The 15,974-nt window shown below is 41.9% G+C and overlaps 1 protein-coding gene across 3 annotated transcripts in view; it reads left to right on the top strand.

Moving 5' to 3' along the window:
- Positions 1-12,792: 12,792 nt before the first annotated feature.
- Positions 12,793-15,974, top strand: part of OSBPL9 (oxysterol binding protein like 9) — a 56,248-nt gene continuing 53,066 nt past the window's right edge. For all 3 annotated transcript variants that reach the window (XR_008202201.1, XM_052665948.1, XM_052665947.1), the window contains exon 1: positions 12,793-12,990. Coding sequence is in view for 2 of the 3 variants with exons in the window: in XM_052665948.1 (XP_052521908.1) it covers positions 12,880-12,990 (111 nt within the window). In the remaining variant the exon portion in view is untranslated. The remainder of the gene's footprint in view (positions 12,991-15,974) is intronic.

Raw genomic sequence — 15,974 nt, 5'->3', positions numbered from 1 at the left:
CAGGAAACAAAACCAATGTGCACGGTATCTCAGAAGTAGCTGGTAATGAAAAGAATGAGACAAATGACCTATTTTGTTTTAAGTGTATTTATCATGAGCATTGGACAGCAAATTGGAGCAGATTGTACAGCCAGCCTTTCTTGCTTCCAAGTGAGGCTTGAAAGGGGAAGAGTATCCAAAAGCTGCTTCAGAACATGGATGAAGAAGCTTTTGATCAAAGTCTCTGACAGGCACACCAAAGCTTGGATTGCTTGTTTGGGCTTCTGTGTCACTTAACTGATATATTTCCAGTCAGGTAACAGTTCCTGTGTTTTTTAATCAAATTTTTTATTCAAAGAAATGTTTTGGAAGCAGGACAGGGCGCATGGCCTGTATAACAACTGGCACAGATGAAGGCCAGCCAGATGGCAGTAGTCTGAAAGATTCCTCTTCCCAAAATATTGCAGCCACACTCTTGGCAGGATCTAAAAACAGCAGAGAATCTCTCTTTTTGTCTCTTTCCTCCTTACCATTACTATATATCTGATATTAATGCATGCCTACGGTTTTGTCCCCTACTCTCACAGCTTTGTAGTAATTTGACAAATTGTTTATGAGAAAAGCATTTATTCTACTAACAAGATCCAAGCTGGCAAAATTTTAATTGAACTCATTTCTTGTAGGTATCACAATTTTGTGACATTGCTGAAATAATGGTCTATTACTGTACCATTCTGGGGACTGATTTAAACAGTAATACAGCTTGAGTAAGCAGTGTACCATGAGGATCTATGATAAGATGAACAGATGAAATATATCACAAAAAAATAAAATTACTAAATTTGTAGATGTGCAAATTGTGTACATGCAATAATAATAACATATGCTACTTCTAGCAGAAACAAGCATTTCCTAGCAGCTCACTGAATTTGAGGTCATAGTGAGAACCTTTATGCGTATCACATTGAGTGAGATCTGCCCAAACAATGCAGCAGATCCACCATTTGGCCAATTCATTATGAGCAATACCACTGAACTGTGATCCTCATCACCAGAAGACTCAAGCTTTGCTGATAACGCAAACATCCTGTGCCTTTGGCTAATATGAAGATCAATAGAAAGAAAATATATAACCTAGGAAGATAATTATGATGAAATGAAGCTTTTCCCTTAAATCTGCTGGCTCGTTCTAGATTTACCACTACTCCCATCACTGCACCACATGAGCAAAATTTTCTCTTCCCGCATGTTGCTCAAATCCGTAGTTTTAGTGTATCCTGTGAAAAGACCATGGTCTGTGTTGCTGTGCAGATGCATCAGAGCTGCCCAGTGCTGCTGGGAGGGAAGTAGTGTGTTTCACTGGAACCTGGACAAGGAAATGCCTAAAACTGCAAGCTGGCTGAAAGAGTAAAAGGAATTGAGTCAGCATTCTGGGGAAAGGAAGGAATAGGGAGGGGTGGAACACGCAGTATATTCTGAATAAAGGAAGTATGTTCAAAACAGCCAGCATATGAAAAAGTTAAGTGCCACTAGTATGCCATAAATAATATGAAATTTACCTAATGTATCATTAAAGTTTATGGATCAAATCCTCTTTCCTGGCCAGGATGTACTTGCACAAAGGCTCTCAAAGAGTTGGTTACAACTTTCTGATTGCCTATCCAGTTCATGCCTAGTGCTGTGCTGGGACAATTAATGAACGTAGAGAACCAAATTGCAGCTTCTCTACCCTATAATCACCTTAAGACACCGTTTAAATGGGCTGTAAGACTGGCTACTGTGTCAGCTCTTAGTCTATCAAGAACTTTTCAACCTACAAGAGAAACTTCCTACCTGGGCACGTTGGGTGGTTTTCTCTCATTCTGCACTGCCTGAGCACAGTACGAGGGAAACAGGCTCTCCACTTAAATCCTTTCTCAGGTTTCTCCAGCTGCATGAATGCTTCAATTTCTCCAAAACGAACAGAATTTATTTGCATATATGATTGCATATCCATGTTTACAGATAGCTAGACTGCAAATCCAGCTCACATCTCCTGTGTTCTGGGGAACTGCATGCCTGGATGCGAAGTGCCTTCTGAACATGCACAATATGAAACAGATGGCTCAACAGATGAGCTGCCAAACACACAGCCCTGTTCAAATGCCACCCAAAAATGAAAGTTAAGTGAGATAAAAGTTTTCCTTGTCCCACTTTTAGACAAATAGGGATAACCTTCTTGAAAGATGCTCTTTACTCATTTTCTACTCTTCTAATTCTTTTCAAATTTGGCATGCTTAAGCAAACAAGTTCATCTTAACAGCCAGAAAGATTCTCTATTTTCCAAATTTTGGTTTCTTTGTTTTAATAAAGCCGCAGCCTCTAGACTTCAGAGCTTGAATGTGTTATCTGAGCTTTAATTAGAAAAAACAAACAAAAAAGCAGATGTTGGACCTTTCTGGCCTTCAAGATTGCCAAGAAAGGCTTGAAAATATAATGAGAGTTCAGAAACCAAATTTCTCTTTCAAATCATGCTTTGGTTGGCAGGACTTAAGCACAAACAAACAAGATAAAGCACCTAGAATATGAAGTCTACTATTTCCCATTTAAACAATCTAATATGGAATCAGCTTCCAGAAAGTTCTCCCCAGCTTGTAATAGTTCCCAGCCTTTGGACCTCCTGCCAAAAACTTGGTTCATGGCTTGCACTGTTACTGCAGCCACTATTAAGTCTTAGGCAACACCTCCACTATAAAGCAAAGTTGATTTAAATGTGCCATACATCTTGATTTGCCCAGATACGCCTGTTTTTTCCATCTGGGACGCACACATCTATCTGCACGTATTTATCTGCCTATAATCTGTCCATCCCCACAGGCTGCCTAATTGTCTGCAATTCTTAACATTGGGAATCTTAGCAAGGTACAGTCAAAACCCACAAAGAATGGCATACTGCATACCACAGATCTTTTCTATGCATGAAAAAAAAATCAAACATTTCTGAAAAGTAATTAGTTTAAGGATTCATTACACAGAATGCTTGTGTATTGCTACTGGGGATAGAAATGACAGCCATCACTTGAGTCAGCCAAGTATTACCTATAGCAGCTGACCAGTGGGTTATTACCTGTGCTTCACACAGGTACTGTGTCAGCCAATGCTGCACAGCTTATCCCAGAAATCCTTAAAGTACTGTACGTCTAGAATGAAAGATAATGGGCATATGGGATTCAAGATTAAAGAAAAAAAAAGGAAAGGCATTGAAGTTAACTCTACAGACAAGAAACACTCAGAGTAAGGCTGATCAGCTACCTTGTGCTCCTCTTCCTTCAGAAATTCAGTGCAATTTCTACATGTAATGCAAAGTCTCTGTAGTCATTAAATGTATGGAACACCACTCCTGATATTTAACAGATTAAGTTCCCATCCTAAAGTGTAAAGCCACGTAGACTACAGACAAAACAAGAGAATGTTATCAAAATGTAAATATTTGAATAAGGGAAAACATGGGTTGGATTTTGTCTAAAACTGTCAGACATGCAAACCAAATCTGTACGACTGATAAAACAGCTTAGTAGCTACTGATTTTGCTGTATTCAGAAGATCTGAATCTTTTCTCTACTTGGCAACTGGAAATAATGTAATTAGAACTAGTCAGCAAAAACCAGTTTAATGCTAACAAAAGGCTCAGATCCTCCTCTTTTCCTAAGCAATATGAATCCTAGAGCATAAAGATTAAAGCATGTAAATAGCCAAAGTTAAGCCAGCGGGCTGCATTTTGCTGTTCATTATGTGCATGTAACCACATCAAGACCAACGGAAAGCACAAGAATGAACAAATTTTGGCCTCTACAGCCAGAGCTGGAAACATCCAACTGAACTCATGTTCTCAGTTTTTCATATCTGTCTTAGTTTCAGCTGGGATGGTATTGTTTTCTTCAGAGGGTCTGTTATGATGCTCAGCTTTCGTTCTAGGGGAAAAACAATGTTGACAGCACACCAATGTTTCTAGTTGCAGCTAAGCAGTGTCATGCAGAGCCAGAGCCATTCAGGGCAATGAAAGATCTGGGAGGGGACAGTTAGGACAGCTGACTTAAGCTGGCCAAAGGGATATTCTAGATGGGATAAATTCTATACCATATGACACCATGCAAAAAGAGTTCATCCCACTTTCTTCTGCTGCACAGGGGGCTAGCTGGGCATCAGTCAGGGCACATTGAGAATTGCTTGTGCACCACTTGTTATACACATTCACATACATTTAGTTGTAACTATTATCCTTTTTTATATATTACCATAGTTTTCTCTCAACCCACAAGTTCAATCTTTTTTTTTCAATTCTCTCCTCATCCCACAGGGAAAGGGGGAGCAAGCTGTGTGGTTCTGAGCCACCTGCCAGGTTAGACCACAACAGTATCTTATTTCAAAAGACTTAAAGCTGCTAATCTACAAACTACATCCCAAACTTGAGCAGTAAACTAAAACAAATTATTTTCTGTTTATGCCTCAAGTTAATACACAATTGTAATAAAGGACTAAATATTAAAATTTACCAACTTCAACTTCTGCTATGGAAATTAAAGACTCACTGCACACTATTCTATGGTCAGACTTGCTTGTTAGTGTACTGCCCACAAGTTTGTTTTCAAAAATCAACTCTCTTGGGCAACAGAAAGTAACTGATGTGCTCATTTTCTGACAGTCATCCAGAGGATTTGGTTAACTCCAGTAGCATTCACAGATTTGAGTATTATGTTATTGTAGCATGTACTTAGCAGTTATGCAGCAGTCACAGCTCAGACTAATTTCTCGGGACGCTCGGAAGCAGGAACTGAACAGACTGAACATTTGAAACTTGGAAATAAGTGTAACTAGGCCTGGATTTTCATCAGAATCCTGGCATAAAAACTGAATAACAGCTGCCACATCTTCCCTGCCTGTGCTGCTGCCTATGAGCTGAGTGAGATTCCTTTTGTTTCAGTCCAGAACATCTGGGCTTATTTCAGCAGTTCTGACCAATTTCATCTTTGGTGAAAGTCTGTGAAACTGCAAATGTTAAAAAATGAGCAAAACAAGGTTCGACCATTAAAATGTAAAATTATGCTATGATCTCATTAAGGATCCCCATAAAATCTCACTCTTTTAAGGTACAAAACAACAAAAAAGGTACTTATAGATTCTCTTAACTAACTGTGAAAGTAAGAATTTAATAGAGGCAGAAGCTCAGAACAAAGGTCCAAGTGACCCAGAGTCCCATCTCCAGCAGTGGCAATGGTTAGTAGCTATGGAAGATGATAAGAGCAGGAAGTGTGCAGAGAGACTGACCTGGTGCACTTCCCAACCCTCCAGTGACTTGCAGATCAGAAACTACCTGAGCCAGAGCGTTTAATTGGTGTGAGAGGTTTCTAGTCTAGACATCTGATGAATGTGTAATGCACACTGCAGGCTATTACCTTCATACCACCAGGGTTGGAAACCCAGCCAGGGTGGGCTAGAGCTTTCCACTGATCTTTGAGGCTGTTTTTTCTCCCTGCTGATACCAAGCCTGCGAGGCTGCAGGAGGTGGTGCTGTGAACCTAAGACTCACTTCGTTCTGGGATCAGATGTGGCTGCATTATGCACATGGATCTGCTAGTTCATGCACTGCTGAAGTCATCTCCCGACAGCTGCCTCTCCTCTCTCAATTTGACTCCAAATGCTGACCATGATTTTTGAGGATAAATTTGAGCGTACTCTACAAATTCTGGTGGCTACCTGTTTTTCTTCTACTAAATCAATTTTCTGCTTATTTTTCCATTTCTCGTAGAAGAGAGAAAGTTGAATAAGATATAAAAAAATGTTTCTGCATTTGCACTTTCATGAGAACAAGGAAGGAACTCCTTTAAGCAGTGATCAAGAGTATTTTCATTCTTAGATAAGAAAAGCTGCCTCCAATTTTCTGCTATGATAAGATTTGCTACCTTTGTCTCCCCATCCTTATTAAATAAAGAGCAACTGTAAAGAAAGGTCTTTTCACCATTCCAAAATCAAGAGCCATTAGTGATTATACTGTATATGGGTTGCTTCCTATGTAGAAATCTCTAGGTGTGATTCTAGATTTAAGGAAAAACAGTTTGGCCTCAAATTTCAGATTTGAAATGCAGAGGGGGTCAAGAATTCATTCTGAATTGACACAACCGAACCTTAGTTCCAGCAGATAGCATTTAATACTGCTAGCTATGGGATCAAATGAATAATAGAAGCACTTGTGGGATAGAGTTCAATCTACCTACTTGTATTTTATGATTGATTGCTCAGCTCTAGATCTCCTTGACTACCCTTTTATCCTCCTTTTCACTTCATTGGATTTCCTAACTAGTACTCCAAAAATTAACGTAGTCCGATTTGTGTTTCTTTACTACATCATTTTGCCCCTTGACAGGGAAAAAAAAAAAGACCAAGAGATAAGACTGTACCAGACACTGTGGATACTCTTTATAACAGCCTAATAACACGGATGTATTTTGGAACCTATTTGTAGATGTATGTATGCTAGTTTTAAAAACACTGATATTGCAGTATCTATCAGTTATAAATAAGTGCACTCTATAATGAAAAAAACACTCCTTGAAAATAAACAAAATATAAAATACTCACAACTGTTCCGAATATTAAATCAATTCTTACCTCTTTCTTGTCAAATTTGCTACTCATCAAACCCCTCTGTACACAGCCAAAATTGTGAGCAAACAATGCATCTATTGCACACTTGCAAAATGCGTTGACTACAGAAGAAAATGAGCTTATCTGAAACATACTGCTAGGCCAGACACTATGAAAAGAGGTGATGGTGAGAAAGCTTTGGGAAAGGAGATTATGCTTATTTGCCTTTTTGTGCCAGTGGGCCGCATACTGAAGCTGCAGAGAAGTAAACATTCCAGTTGCACAGCATTCCTCTATATCTTCTCTAAGTCTCTGTGGAGACTGAAGTAGAAATCACTTATTTGTGGTTGAGAAAATAGCAAGGACTGCTGCGTTAAATTTTAAATAAATTCTGCTCACAAGATGATAAAATGCTTAAATCAAATGCTGAGACGTTACCCATCTGAGCAATGCATTAGGAGCACGAAATGTGATTCAGCAAGCTGTGAACTTTGAACTCTAGGCCTCAGCAAAGACATTGGGCCTGCTGCTCTCAAGACTAAATTATGATTTGTTGTAGGATTTATAACAAAACGAAACTAAGATCACAGTGAATCATTCTGCCTGCAAAATTCCAATATTTTTCTAATTGCTTGATTGATTTCTAGATTCCAAGAGCTCAGTGTTCCTGCAGATGAAAAATAGCTCATTTTTCTTCAGAATAAAGGCAAGGCAAATTTCCTCATTCTTTTGGAATGGATTTATAGCATATTTAAGTCACAGATTGTTGGAAAGCGCTTTCCATGCTATATTTGTGTTGCTGTTAATAACTCCATCTCCAACCGCTGAGAGACCTCAGGTGTAACAGACATACAGGGGAATTCCTTGCCCTCCTCTGTACAAAAGGAGTGCAGAAGGTACCACGTGGTAAATGTGAGGGCAAAGCCTCTCGGCAAGTTCACAGATGTCTTCTTGAAGAGATGCTGAGGCCTAAAATGTCAGTTTACACCTCCTGCAACTCCAAGATAATGCTGTGGCAAACTGTCCTGCCAAACTGTAATCTAGTATTATGAGTCCAGAACAAAATGAAAGTGATGTTATTGTTATAAAGTTGATTGAATTTATAATGCCCTTTACATGGGCTTCTCTGCAGGCCTTGCAGTGGGATTTGGTCATCAAGTGAGTCACACAAATTGCTTAACTGAGTATCATCACACCCCTTCTCTAACACATATTGCAACATCTGACAAACTTCTCCTTGTCCTTTAGAAGCCAGATAGGTGAGGTAGCTGCCTTTTTGCCAAATAATCCCCCATAAATATAGCTCTACTAAACCCAAAATAAATCTTAAGTTTCAGATTTATCTCTATCTTTGCTTTAAATACAAGAGAGAATCTTCATCCCTTTCTTCAACTGTACTATATTCTGGCTGAACAAACTCCATGTGTTTTCTGGAAACAGCTCTAATATTGTAATAATCCCAGTGCAGCTGCAAATGTGCAACAAAAGGAAGAGCATCTGGACAAGCTCTAAGTAGAAACAGAACAGGAATTCTCAGGCCCAGAACTCGATTCCATTCAGCTTGCTGTAATTTGCAGTCACTTAGAAGAGTCAGAAAGGGCTGCTTAGCCCTAAGCAATGTTCCTCATCCATGACCTAGAGGAATTTATGACAATTCATTTAGATGAGAGAAAAAAATAACATGAAAATAGACAAGATTGAGAAATGTTATTGTTAATGGTTTTCATTAGCTGGGACCATATAGGAATATTGCAAGAAAGGCTCAGGATAGAATTGTTTACCTCAGAAAGACAGAGAACCAGCTACTGTCTTCTTGGCGTTTTAAATGATCCTTTTTTAATGAACACTTGTGTTACCAACAGTGACAGCATAATAAATCTATTGAGAAAATCTATTTATGATGGTCCTTTCTGGCACACTTCATTTAATTATACTTTTATCAAAATGACTGCTTGCAGAGTAAAGGTGATTCCCTTCTATTTATCTTCCTCTCCTCGATCCTCTGAAACAAACATAATTCTGAAGAAATGAAACAAATGATGTTCAGGTGCTGCCATTGTTCCTATTCTCAGCATAGCTGGCACATGCACAGAGGGACCAGAAAATATCTTTACAAAACAGCAGCAGGAAACCAAAGATGACACAGAAGGCTTCATCTTCCACTTAATCGTAATTTATTAGTGCCTTTGTAGCACATAAATCAAGATGTTTTTTTTTCCTGAAGGTAAAAATATATGACATTATTTTCTACCAACAGGTAGAAAAAGAATCATCCACCACCAGGCTAAAATTACACCATCAGTCTTAATAACAATGACCCCATAAGGTAAGAAACACAAAACGAACCTAACAGCCCTCTCCTGAAGTGATAAAGGAAACAAAATGTCATTTGTTCCATCCTCAACTGGTTTCCTTATGTTCTATAGAACCCCAAGCAATTGCAGCTGTTGGGAGAAGCCATAGCTGCTTTCACTGACACTAGTCACACTCCAGGCAGCCTTAAGGAAAACCACAAGCCACACAACTTCATCTCTCAAGTTCTTCAAAGAGAGTTCAGCTATAATTTGGTGCAAATTTACAATAGAAAAGTATTTTCCCCCTCAAAGCATCAGACTTTCCTTCAGTATATTCCTGCTTCTCAATCCCTCTAACTCTGGTTCTCTGGTATTTATTGTAAATGGGCAGAGTTTCTCTTTCCTAGAAACCATAGGAAAACAGCCAAAAAAACAGATACAATTTATTTGACAAGCTTGAGTGAAGGAAAAGAAAAAGAAAGAAATTTTAAAAAATAGAGTGGAAGTTGAAAAGTCCCAGAAAACACAGAAAGGATCAGGCATATCTGAGGTTTCACCCTGCATTCCTGCTGGGACAGCCTGAGAATTCCAGAGACCGCTTTATGGTCTAAATGTTGTGGCTGGGACACCACAGCAAAATGAAGACGAGGCCTCCAAGAGAATAACAATGATCAAGATTCGGAACTGATGGAGCAGGGTGTCAAAGGCAGCACAAGGTAACAGCTGCTGCCTTCTGTCCAGCTCTGCTGATCTCTGTGGTATGCAGTCCTCTGGGATGACAGCAAAAACTCAGGGTTAAAGACAGACCAATATGTGATTAATTCAAGGTTTGCAGAATACAGAGAACAGCAGAATAAAACGACCCATAATTTCAAAAAATAACAGCTCTTTGTAACTCTTCCAAATTGGATACAGACAGAACGCTTTAGGGCAAATTAATTCTTCTGTTAAGGAAGTAACTTACTAACTTCTATTTCAAGTAGTTTACTAAAATTGGTGGTGGCAAAGAGGTAATACATAGGGTATATAAAGGCAAGTTATAGCACAGCTGGGGCTGGTTTCAGTTTGTTGGTTAGAATTATTCCACCAATCTCTCAAAACTATTTGAATGGACACTTAGAATTGATTTGAAGGAGGTAAAAAAAAAAGTCTAATCCCTCCAACAACACCCTATGACCCATGTTCAACAATAATTGAAGATTTGCAGAAGACATATCATCCTTGTACATCAAGAAAGTACTTAAAACTGTATGATAGCATATCCTGAATGCTCATGACAAACTATAACTGCAGATGTATTTATCACAATTTTCTTTTAAAATTAAAAACAATGATTTTCCTATATCTGCCAAATTACCTAAAGAGAACACCCACACTATATTTTCAAAGGAAATCTTGAGGTGGATTCCCACCTGTTAACACTTCTCCATCCTCTCCATGGCTTTTGTTAGCTAATTGGAGCTAGATAAAGGATAAAGTACACTTTTTTTTAAAGAGGAAACGTGCCACAGACTTGCCATTGCTGTTATTAAAAAAAAAAAAAAAAAAAAGTAGTCAAAGAGAACAAACTACTGTATGATGAAGTTTAGCAGTTTCAGCCTCTGGCAAACCAAGGTAAGCAGAAAGCCCTTCTGTTGAGTTCCTCATTGAGAACACTCTGCCCACAGACAGCCCTTTCACAGTTAAACCAAGGGTTTTTTTTTTTGCACAAGCTCTTTGCATAGTTTCGACTTCTGTGGCACAATACAGCAAAAGTCGTGATCTGAGATAAAGCTCCAATCCAAGTGAAGCTTTAAATGGTAGCACTAGTAATGTTCTGGCACCATCTGATGTTTTTGTTTTGCTTGCCTGGGTATAATCTCCAGGCAGCCACGCTTTGTTTGGTCAGTGAAACTAAAAAAATGGACTACTGAGGTCATAGGCAGCTGGAAAAAACTGTTATCAAAATGAGCAAACTGGGCTTCAAGACGAACTCACATATTAGCTAGATTAAACTGGTAACACCATGCATAAACACAGCACCAGGTGACTCCAAGGGGCATTTTAAAGTCAAAACTACGAACTCGACCTGATAACAAACTAGTGAGCAATGTGATGTGTGAAACGGGAGGGTGAATTAGAAACATGGAATCAAACATAGAAACTCTACTTTGGACTGATTCTTCCTCACAGTTGGGGAAACTAAGGTGCTTTTTCTGTTAAAATTACTTTAGTTTAGTAAACAGCACTTTGCACTTGGGCCAGAGGAATCCCAGACATCCATACAGGCTGGACGGAGTGGTCCTTGAAAGCAGCCCTGTGTAGAAGGACCTGGGGGTCCTGATGAAAAACTTAATATGAGCCAGCAGTGTGCTCTTGCGGATCGGAGGGCAAATGGTTTCCTGGGGTCCATCAAAAGAGGGGTGGCCAGCAGGGACAGGGAGGTGATTCTCCCCCTCTACTCTGCTCTTGTGAGGCCCCATCTGGAGTACTGTGTCCAAGTGTGGAGCCCCCAGTATAAAAAAAGACAGGAGCTGTTGGAGAGAGTCCAGAGGAGAGCCACTAGGATGATCAGAGGACTGGAGCACCTCCCCTATGAGGACAGGCTGAGGGAGCTGGGCTTGTTCAGCCTGGAGAAAAGAAGGCTGCAGGGTGACCTCATTACAGCCTTTCAATACCTAAAGGGAGCCTACAGAGGGGAGGGGAATCAGCTCTTTGAAAGGGTTGACACGTGTAGGACGAGGCAAAATGGTTTCAAGTTGAGGGAGGGGAGATTTAGGTCGGACATCAGAGGGAAATTCTTAACCCAGAGAGTGGTGAGGTGCTGGAACAGCTGCCCAGAGAGGTTGTGGATGCCCCATCCCTGGAGGTGTTCAAGGCCAGGTTGGATGGGCCCTGGGCAGCCTGGTCTGGTATCAAATGGGGAGGTTGGTGGCCCTGCCTGTGGCAGGGGGTTGGAGATTCATGATCCTTGAGGTCCCTTCCAACCCTGGCCATTCTGTGATTCTGTGAAACAAGCGCAGTATTGTAAGGCACTAGATCCACTTCAGCTCTACTTTAAAGAGCTCTTTATATTTAAATAATATTAAAAAAAAACCCATGTATTTGCTTGGAAATAAAGAATTAAAAAGGTATTCCCTAAATATTTTAAGGTTCACACAACAGATACTCTGCTGCTATGTTGTCTACCCCTAGGGAGAAGCATGAGTATCTCTATTTCAGAGATGTTGTGCAGAAGTACAGCCGAAGTTACACATTTATGCTCAAGTGGAGCAGTGCCAAAGAACACACCTCGCATTTAACAGGAGATTTACTATTGTTCACAGCTCCAGGGGAATGCATTCCACATTCTTGGAGCAGCCAGCAGGAAAGCTGTGTGCTGTTTTGATGAGTTACCCTTACAAGGTGACTGGTGCCAACGAGTGCAATTTTCACCTCGCACCCTGAATGCTTTTTCACATGCTGGTCACAGAGACACGGGCACTTGGATCTGACTGGGCAACCCAAGTGGTCAAGCAAACCAAGGCACGGGGACAAACACACCAGCAAAAGGAAAGCTGACAGAAGATCAGCCTCCACGACCCTCTTCCCCCCACACAAGCACCAGAGCATCACGCCCTTCCCACACAGCCCTCCCTCGCACCTCGCCTTCTGCTTCCCGAGGCTCACGGGGAGCCCCACTACTCACACTCACAAATTCAACCTCCCTGTCTCTCTTTGCGCTCCGCCTTCCCGAGCTCCTCACAGCGCCCCGCCCGCCTCACGACGCCACGCCGCAGCCGTTGGCGGTTTTCCCGCCTTCTCCCCACCCCATCAAGCGGCGCGCGGGCCCGCTGCGCGCGCAAGCCCCGCCCCTCTCCCCGTCCCGCCCCCGGGGCAGTGTGGCTGCTGGCCCCGCCCCTGCCCTGCGTGCCCCGCCCCCTTCCCTCCTGGCCGCCGCCGTGTCTCTCCCTGCTCCCCTCACCGCACGGGCGGTGCGCGCGGCGGTGCCGGTTCGGTGCCTAAGATGGCGTCTATCATGGAGGGCCCGCTGAGCAAATGGACCAATGTAATGAAGGGCTGGCAGTACCGCTGGTTCGTGCTGGACTACAACGCCGGGCTCCTCTCCTACTACACGGTGAGGGGCAGCGGCGGGCCGGGCGGGCGGGGAGCCGGGAGCCCGGCTGAGGCGCAGGGTGGGGGCGGGGAGGGGACGCGGGGCGGTGTGAGCGCTCGGGCGGCCAATGGGGAAGGAGGAGGCGGCGGGCACGGCCAATGGGGAAAGAAGAAGCGACGGGCGCGGCCAATGGGGTGGCGCTGCGGGGAGATTTATCGGTGGGGGCGAGCGGCAGTGTTATTGTTGGCGGCCGGCGCGGGGGTGGGGGCGGCTCTGGGCGGGAGCGGCCGTTGAGGGGCGTTCCGTGGCGGCCTATGGAGGCTCCTTCAAAGCCGTGCGCCTGGGTGCTCTGGCACAGCTGCGGTATCGCCGTGTGCCCAGTTCGCTGCCTCAGCAGCAGGGCGCTTCCAGTCAGTTCGACGTTGACTTTGTTTCCGTCCAGGACTTCCCATATTTGAACGTGAAGTGTTTGGAACAGCAGTGACAGAATGCATTTCTTGCCTCTTTTTCTGTGCTGACTGCTGGCTTGGGCAGCTTCTTACATAAAAATGGCATTGTTACAAATACTTTCACAGTATGACTAAGTGTAAAACTTCTGCTCCCAAAATCTGAGTTTCCGGATCTGCTCGGGCAAAGCTTAGCTTCCCAGCACCACGAGTTGATAACTCGGCATAAACCAGTTATAAAACCTACAGCAACATTAATTCAAAACTTTACCTGCATCTGGGATATGGTGGAGAAATAAAGGTGCCTTTATAGCTCTTTAATGGCTGTCCGTATGTCGGCTGTTTGAGATGAATCACTGAGTGAAGGTCCAAGGTGCAAAGTCTTTTTACGCTCAGCTGCAGAAATGGAAGCACTTACTGACGGCTGGTGAATGATAATTCTGGTTACTGCAGCCACTTTCTGTGGTCTTCACCAGTTTAATGAATGCCAGTCCTGAAATCTCCTTACTTCCGATGGTTAGCTATCCCTACGTGCACATTACACTTCAATATATCTTAGCATGTACTCTGTTATTATAATGACTTTTAGTTCTCATATGAAAACGTTCCTTTTCTCTGCCCTAAAAGTTCTACTTGGGATCAGAAGATCAAACCGCATTCCCTGCTTTGTGCCACTGAGTCCAGCAGTTAACTGTTCCTACAGAATGCTTTCTGTATCAGTCTGCAGAGTACTTCAGTTTTGAATGGTAGTTTCCAAGATTGCGTTGAATAAGCAATAATTAGGAATAATAATTAGGAATGTTAGGAGCTCGGGAGCTTTGTGTAGGAAATGGATGTTTGGAGATTTTTGCCTGTGTTTCTGTGTATGTGTGCTTGTATTTTGAAATAAAAGCTTACCTGTGTGATGAAGTACATGCAGCTGAGCACTGTTTGCTCTGAGCCAGTTTTGGCCTGAAGCAATACAGTCTGTGTGTATAGATGCAGCTGCATGATTCTAGCCTGAAACTGGCCCTTCCTGATGTGCATAATGCATGGGTGGGGTATGTTGAGATTGTTTCCACCTGGCTGCATAGGTGTGCACCTGGAAACGACTTGGCTGATAGCTTACCATTGACTCATCTACTTTTACTTTCTTGTCACCTCTTACAGACTCCTTAGCCTGTTTCAGTCCAAAAATTTGTGCACGCAGGTGCAAGAGGCAGCTGGCCTTTGGCAGGGGAGCTGTGGAAAGCTGCAAGCTGTTTATGTCTGATGCAGCTGAACTTTTCACTAGTGAGAGGTACAAAAGAGTAGATCTGTTCCTAGGCGTGTCCTCATGTGGTTGTATTTCATCTTCTTGCGTAATAGCATAGAACAGTGTGCAGAAGAGTCCCCTTCATGTGCAGTAAGCATTTAAAGAGAGCTACTGCAGTATTGCACCTAAATTAGTATGCCTTTTCTTTTGCTAACTGGAGTAGTTATTAACCTAAATATGTTTTGAATACATACATGAGGAACAAATTAATTCAATTATATTCACAATTCTGACGTGATAAAAGATTTCAAGGAGTAAGGCAAAAGTTCTTACATCAAGTTCGCTCTTTTCTGCTTTCTTTTTCTGTAGTTTGCAGTTTGTGTTTGTACGTTTCTCAACAATTCTCATCCTCAGTTTTGCTTATAATTGTATTTATGTGAATTTATTTATGAGTGATATATTCCAGAGAGTATGACCTGGACTCGCCATCCAAGTATTGATCATCTTTACATGGTTTTGCTCAGATAAATGATTTGTCTACTAGCAGTAAATGGTTGTTTTGGTTTTGTTTTCATTTTAAGGAGCAAAATATGAAATAAATGACTGTTTCCCGTTTTGGATCAGTTTGGCCAGTGGTTTGACAGATTGTTTTATTCCTTTAACATTCTTCGATTTGTGAATCCACTGTTTCTCTTAGAGATGCAGCAAATGCAAGGCTACTGAAGCACTGCGTTTTTTCAGAATGTAGCTGGAGGCACTGGCAATATTTAAAAGAAATGCCTCCAAATAGATCATCTGTGTTGTCACCGGAGTTGTAAAGTTGTTCCTTAAGCTGGAATACAGCTGAGAAACAACTTTCTGCTGATTTGTTTTTTCAGTTGAGTTCATTCTGTAGTTTTCTTTCTGCACGTCAGTGTGAAAATGTGTTGGCTTTGTACTGGCAGGGAATGTGAAGACAAAGGAATCGCTATGGAGGAAAAGGGAGGTGAAAGAAATTTGCTTTTTGTTGTGTTTTCTGATAGCAGTGCTGTCTTAAATAGGCAACCCTAGCTGTGATTGCCCTTGGGGATCCTGTAGAAATAATCCAGAGAGCCCCTTGAGGTTGAAAGTCTGATTTAAAATTCTTGTTTTGTCTGTATTCTGTAAATAAAGATTTTAATTGTATGGAAAGCTGAGTTGGCGTAGCTGTGCGAACAGCGCTGACAGCAAGGCCAGGATGCAGGGAGGGCAGCTCCTTAAAGCACTTTAAAACTTCATAGCTATTTGAGGTATTGCTGGAACTGCTGCAGACTTTACAGCTGCTATGAGTAGAGACTGAGGGTTGA

Source organism: Tympanuchus pallidicinctus, unplaced genomic scaffold (genome assembly GCF_026119805.1).
Source record: "Tympanuchus pallidicinctus isolate F22 unplaced genomic scaffold, pur_lepc_1.0 scaffold7, whole genome shotgun sequence".
In the NCBI taxonomy this organism is placed as follows: domain Eukaryota; kingdom Metazoa; phylum Chordata; class Aves; order Galliformes; family Phasianidae; genus Tympanuchus; species Tympanuchus pallidicinctus.
This window is presented reverse-complemented; position numbering and strand designations above follow the sequence as displayed.